Source organism: Corvus hawaiiensis, chromosome 8 (genome assembly GCF_020740725.1).
Source record: "Corvus hawaiiensis isolate bCorHaw1 chromosome 8, bCorHaw1.pri.cur, whole genome shotgun sequence".
Lineage (NCBI taxonomy): Eukaryota > Metazoa > Chordata > Aves > Passeriformes > Corvidae > Corvus > Corvus hawaiiensis.
Genome location: NC_063220.1, coordinates 4,444,485 through 4,451,298, shown reverse-complemented (window position 1 = coordinate 4,451,298; position 6,814 = coordinate 4,444,485). Strand labels below are relative to the sequence as shown.

At 60.6% G+C, this 6,814-nt stretch overlaps 1 protein-coding gene across 1 annotated transcript; it reads left to right on the top strand.

The window, feature by feature from the left end:
* The first annotated feature begins 1,728 nt into the window (after positions 1-1,728).
* On the top strand, positions 1,729-4,412 carry HMX3 (H6 family homeobox 3). The gene is made up of 2 exons (XM_048311308.1): positions 1,729-2,081; positions 2,319-4,412. The coding sequence occupies exons 1-2, from the start codon at positions 1,766-1,768 to the stop codon at positions 2,924-2,926; spliced, it is 924 nt and encodes a 307-aa protein (XP_048167265.1). The 5' UTR covers positions 1,729-1,765; the 3' UTR covers positions 2,927-4,412.
* Positions 4,413-6,814: the final 2,402 nt, after the last annotated feature.

The window sequence follows — 6,814 nt, the reverse complement described above, 5'->3', positions numbered from 1 at the left end:
CATTAAAATGTTTAGAAGTAGAGATTGTTGCCTCTTATGCACCTGTGAGCACATCTGAGTCCAGGGCTCTGCATGTGCCAGGGCAGATTTTTGCAGTGCGTGCTCAAAGGTGTTCCAGATGTTTAGAAGAATGGCAGAATTGAGTGGTTGATATTTCCTCCCTTCCTTCCTTTCCTTCCTTTCCTTCCTTTCCTTCCTTTCCTTCCTTCCCACTTCCTTCTCACGTCCCAAAACAGGAGCCACACCTTCCCTCCGCACTGCTGCCACTGGAGCGGGTACCGGCGGGCAGTACGCGGTGTTACCGCCCTACGGGGGCTCACGTTGCCGCCGCTTCCCGGTGTCCCGGGATGTGCGGGGAGGTGCGGAGATGCTCCGGGCCCGCCGGTCCCGGAACGCGGGGCGCTCCCGCGGCCCGGCAGGGGGCGCCCTGTGCCCGGACCCCGGGAGCGGCGGGGATGGATCGGGAACGGGGCAGGGATGGATCCCGGGAACGTCGGGGATGGATGAGGGAGCGAGCAGGGATGGATCCCAGGAACGGCGGGGATGGATCCAGGGAACGTCGGGGATGGATCCAGGGAGCGGGGCAGGGATGGATCCCGAAACGGGGGGGATGGATCCCGGGAACGTCGGGGATGGATCCCGGGAATGGCTGGGATGGATCTCGGGAGCACCCCGTGCCCGAACACCCAGAGCGGCAGGGATGGATCCCGGGAGCGCCCCGTGACCGAACCCCGGGAGCGCCCGGAGCCCGAATCCCGGGAGCAGGGCGGGAGCGAATCCCGGGAGTGCCTTGTGCCCTGATCCCAAGACCGGCGGGCCCAGGTCGTGCCCACTGTCACTCCGCCGCGGGCTCGACGTGTCCCGCCGGCCCCGCTCCTGCGCTGCCGGGGACCGCGGGCGCGGCGGGGCTGCCCGGGCGCGGAGGGCACCGTCGGGAAAGAGCCCTCCCGCTGCCCCGCGGCCGCCGCCCCGCAGCCGTCCGCTAAGTCGTTTCTGCCCCGCGGCGGAGCGCAGCGAGAGGGTGTCCCGGTGCCCGGTATCCCGGCGGGGCTCGGCCCGGCCCGCTCCCCCCCCCTCGGCCGCGGGCGGCTTTTGTTCCCGGCAGCGCGGGGCGGGGGCGCGGGGGGCGGCGCGGCGGGGCGGGGGCGGTTTTGAGGCAGGAGCGGCGCGGCCCGTGCCATTCGCCCGCCGCCGCTCCCGCCGCGCTCCGCCGAGCCGGTCCCTTTGTGCCGCCGGCCCGGCCCCGCTCGCCGCCTAATTGGACTCTGTAAACGCCGGGAACGGGCGGGCGGTCGCCGCCTCCGGGCACGGCGGCGCGTCGGGGGAAGGGCCGGGCCCGCAGCGGCTGCGGGCAGGGGCTGCGCGGAGCCCTCTCCTCCCGCCGCCTCCCGCCTGATCCCATTCGCCTTTGTGCGCGCCCAATCGCCGCGTGCTCCCCGCGCGGAACGGGGATGACATTTTGATTTCACCATTAGCATCCGGCGCCAGGTTGACGCAGCAGCAGCGGCGGCGGGAGGCGGCGGCGGCAGAGACGACCCCGGCTCTCCGCCTGCCCGCAGCAGCCCCCCGGTGCCGCGGGCTGCGCGGGTCCCCCCGGCCCCCCGCCCTGCCGCCCCCCCATGCGAGGGGCCCCCGGCCGGCCCCGCCGCCGCGCTCCCACGCCGCCCCGCCGCGCCTGTCCCCCGCGCCGCCGGGAGCCGCCACCTGCGCGCCGGGCGCGGGCTGCGGGGCCAGCGGCGGCCAGGAGCCGGGCGGGCAGCGGAGGATGCCGGAGACCGGGCAGGAGCCACCCAGCGCCCCTCCGCCGCCCCCCAAGGAGTCCTTCTACATCAAGAACCTGCTCAACGGTGGCCCCCCCAAGGCGCCCCCCAAGCAGCCGCGGGCGCTGTTCGCCCCCTCGGGCAAGGCGGCGGTGGACGGCGCCGGCTTCGCCCTCTCGCAGGTGGGCGACCTCGCCTTCCCCCGCTTCGAGATCCCGGCGCCGCGCTTCGCCCTGAGCGCCCACTGCCTGGAGCGCGCCCAGACCTGGTGGTACCCCTACGCCCTGACGCCGGCCGGAGCCCACCTGCCCCGCACGGAAGGTACCGCTCCCCGCAACTTCCATCACTCTTTCCTTCCCTCCCTCTCTGCCCGGCGGGGCGGCGGCCGTGGGGACCGGGGGCGGCGGGGCGAGGGGTGCAGCTGGCGCTGGGGTGACACGGGGGGTCCGGCCGGCTCGTCCCGTTCCCCCTGACGGGACGCGGGGCCTGGGTGGTGAAGGTGTCTCTTCGTGTCCCTCATCTCCCCCCTTCATGCCCCGCTTCGTCCTTCCTATCCAGCCGCAGAGAAATTCCTGCTGAGGGACTCGTCCCCCGCCTCGGGCACCGACCGGGACTCCCCGGAGCCGCTGCTGAAGGCGGAGGGGGAGCAGAAGGAGCTGGACTCCAAGAGCCCCGACGAGATCGTCCTGGAGGAGAGCGACTCGGAGGAGGCGAAGAAAGAGGGAGGCGCGGAGGACTGGAAGAAGCGGGAGGAGAGCCCGGAGAAGAAGCCGTGCCGCAAGAAGAAGACGCGCACGGTGTTCAGCCGCTCGCAGGTCTTCCAGCTGGAGTCCACCTTCGACATGAAGCGCTACCTGAGCAGCTCGGAGCGGGCCGGCCTGGCCGCCTCGCTGCACCTGACAGAGACCCAGGTGAAGATTTGGTTCCAGAACCGCCGCAACAAGTGGAAGCGGCAGCTGGCGGCCGAGCTGGAGGCGGCCAACCTGAGCCACGCGGCCGCGCAGCGCATCGTCCGCGTCCCCATCCTCTACCACGAGAACTCGGGCGCGGAGGGGGGCGCGGGGGGCGGCGGAGCCCCCGGCACGCAGCCCCTGCTCACCTTCCCTCACCCCGTCTACTATTCCCACCCCGTGGTCACCTCCGTGCCGCTCCTGCGGCCCGTCTGAGCCCGGCCGCCGCTGCGCGGAGGGGCGCGGAGAGGCGCGCAAGTCACCCGCCCGCTTGTAAGTACTGCAGCCCCTCGTGCGAGTCACCCGGCCGGCGTCTGCGGAGCGGGGGGGACTGCGGGGACACGGGTGCGGGGCTGGGGGGACCCCTCGGCGGGTGGTGATAGGAGGAAAGTCGCGAAAATTTAGGAAAAAATTAAAAAGAAATAAAAAGGAAAATGGCGGGGGGAGGGAAACGAAAATGAGGAAAACGAAAGCGGGGACTTGTAGAGAATCCTGGAGCTGTCACACCTTTTGTAAACGTGGATGAAAACCGCGATGGTCTCTGTGGCTTTAGTTTTATTTTTGTAAAAAAAAAAAAAAAAAAAGAAAAAAAGAAAAAAAAGAAAAAAAGGGGGAAAAAAAGGGATAGTAATAAAAAATGAATGGTCCCAGGCCACTCCTCGAGATTTGCCAAACGCTAACGGGAAGCTGAATTTCTGTTCCTTTCGGACCTCTCCTTCTGCCTCCAAATAATTGTTCAGGCTCCTGATCCTGTCGTGACTCAAACTTCATCGACCACGGCTTTTCGTTTAAGCAGACCTTTGCCTCTTTGCTTGCCCACGTTTTGTACCTTTCGGTTTCTGTCATGAGACTTTCACGAGCAAGAAATACAGCCTCAAAGTGAACGGTTAAATACACCCGCACGCTTTGAGCGACCCTTATTTATTATCGTTTACTTAGACATTTTTAATTCCTGTTTATAATTCTTGTTTTCCTAGTTGTCGGGTTGTTTCGGGTTTTTTTCCTTGTAAAGGTATTTCGGTATCTGGGGGGGAAAAAAAAATCTGTACCCTTTTGCTTTCTTTTGTAATACTAATTATTATTATTATTATTATTAATATTATTGTAATTTTGAACTGTGCAATATTGTACGATGATTCTTAAAGCACTGCTTTTATTTGAATGGTGAGGAAAGGGTTTTTAGCATTGTAAAATTGCGTTTCTTCATGTTGTGCAAAATAAATAAAAGAGAATTAAGGGGGAAGGAAAGTGAGAAGAGAGGAGCAGGGCATGGGAATTAGCATCAGCCCAGCTTATGCGAATAAATAAGGGAGATTCGGTGAGCTGGGCGCTTTAAGTGAAGGACAATCAACTTTAGGGTAATTTTAATTTATTTGATATGATGTACAGTTTTCTTCTAAAGTCCATTGAGTACGTGGATTTTAATAGGCAGAAATCAAGCGAGGAGTGGACACCTCTAGTCTCTCTCTGTCTTAGTGTCTGCTCACCTGTTGTCTGACAATTGTTTGCTGTCTTCCCAAGGGTTTGGGTTGGTTGGTTTCTTTTCTTTGTTTCATTTTAAATTTTGTTTCCCCCTTTCGGTTGTACTGTCTGCCCTCTCGCTTTCTGTTAGGGATCGGTCCTATTTTTAAAACAGCCTATATTGTTATAAACTTAATGTTGTGGTGGAAAAAAAAAAATCAATAAAACCCGTTCCTTATCATTTTTAAAGTGTGGTTTCGGGCGGAAAAAAAAAAAGAAGATAAATAAACAACAATAAAATATGAAAACAAAAAATAGAAACAACAAAACCAAATAACCCAAGGGGTTGTCTGTGAGCGCTGCCGCCTTGCTCGGCCGGGGCTGCGGGCCGGGGCACGGAGCCGATCCCGCCGGGGCTCCTTGGAGCGGGTATCCAGAGGCTCCCTCCGCCGGGAAGGGGATGGGGAGCGTGGGGACTTTTCCCAGCCCCAGCGCAGCGGGGTCACGGTGCCCGGGTTACCCCGAGCGAGGGCTCGCAGCCTCCCGGGGAGCTCCCCGGGAACTCGCGGGGGCAGCGGGGGGGCCCTTCCCACGGGAGCGCCGCCTCCCCTCCCCGAGGGCTTCCCCGGAACTTCTGGCCGCCCCTTCCTCTGCGCCCCCCGGTGCTGCCCTTCCCTTCCCTTCGCCCCCCCTCCTCCGGGGGCTGCCGCAGGGTGTCCAACCCCCCCGGGCTGCACCCTCTGCCCACGGCCGGAGCCGTCACGCGTGTTAAAACCCCCGGCAGGGTTATTTGGAGAGAGGATCGCTCTCCGCTTCCCGCAGATTGGCCCGAATCGACGTGTTGATAGCGCCGAGGGCAGGATTTGGGGCCAAAGAAATCAAAATAAAACTCAGCGTTGCGAAAAGATAATCCCGCGTTTTCTTTTCGTTTGGGATAAAAACCGTGGCAATGGGTCGTAAATGAAAAATAAACAGAGTTTCGGGGTCAAAATACGGTGCTGGCTGTGTCGCCTACAAACAGAGCGATGCCTTTGCTGTTTGCAGTACCAACTTTGGGACAAGTCGCTTGCAGCCCATTAAAAATATTGTTGTCATAGTAAATACGTCTTTCCATTTTACAGCGCGGCAGCACGATGTTATCAAATGGCAAGGAAAAAAAGCTCATTTATTTCTGGTCAGCGCTCAGAAAACGATTCTGGACCCTCCTGGCCCTTCCCCAGTAGAGCAAGGAGCCGATGGACACCAGCGCGGCTCCGGCCCCGCAGCGCGGCCTCTGAGCGGGTGCGGGCAGCTGGCACCGGCTCTCCGTTCCCGTCCCGGGACTGTCAGGAGCATTTCCCAAGGGAACGGTGATCTTGGTGGGGTTGATGGGGCCCGGCAGGAGTATTTTTTTTTTTTTTAATTAAGGAAAAGAAAAAAAAAAAAGAAACCAAGCAATCTAGGCAGATCCCAGCTTTTCTGCTTCCCGCTGCCCTTGCACAGCGCGGGATCGACAGCAGGCAGATGCTGTGAAACCTTGCGGTGAAGTTGGGCCGTGGGCCGAGGGCCTGTGAGCCCGGTCCGCTGCCCCCCGAGCCACCCCTCTCCCGCAGCCGGAGTTTTCCCGCAGCCCGGCCGGGAGGGATCGCTTGGAGCGGGATGCTCCTTTCTCTCCGCATCCTCAGCAAGCCAAGCCTGGCACTCAGGCTTTTCGCAAGCCTTCCAGAAGTGTCCCCAAACTCCATCCCATCCCTCAACGCCCCAACGAAACGGGAAGCGAAGGGTTCCGTTCCTCCCTTCCAGGGAGATGCCACCGAGCGAGGGCCCCGCCAGCCCCGGCTGTCCCCGCTGCGCTGCGCCGCTCTCGGGCGGGGAGCGCCGGCCTGGAGCGGGACAGGCTGCCAAGGGACTCCACCCCCTCCTCCCGCACCTTTGGCCCTGCTTAAAGTTTCTGAAGATCCCGCATCACTCCGGGATGGAGTGAGAGCCATCGCTTTGACTGGTGGAAAGAAAACCATCTGTACAGAAACAAAAAAGTGCCTGTCGGGGAGGTGGGTGCGATTCAAACAAAGTTGCTTCGATCCTCTCGGCTGTTGGCAACTCCGCGACCACTTGTGTTTACTGCTGCAACCCCGCTCGGCAAATCTCTGCCTTTGTTTGCAATTCGAGAGATAACGCGGTTCTTCTCGGCCACTGTTTTGAGCCGGGCTGAACAGAACTAGCTCGCCTGTTTGTGGTCGAAACACACATGTATTTCTTTTATTTGGTAGTAAATAGGGGGTTGCTGTGTATAGCAAACAGCGGGGGGAAAGATATAAACTTCCCGGCCACCAGATTTGGGGATTTAGAGGAGTTTTGCCTCCCGGAGGGCTGGGGTAGGGAACGGGGGGCGCGGAGCCGTTCGGCCCCTCCAGCAGCCGCACGCTCCCGGCGACCCACGTTGGGAGGTTGGTATTTTTTATCCTAATTATTATAGATTTTTTTTTTTTTAGCCGAATATTTGCAATCTTTCTGCTACAGGTCGGTGGGAAATGCTTGATTTTGCTGTCAGTGCCTACGACATGTAGAACGGGAGGCAGAGGTGGGGACAAACGGAGCCGCTCCGAGGGAATAATCCCGCTTTAAAATAGTGGTGGAAAACCCTCTGGTTTTGGGTTGCATGGG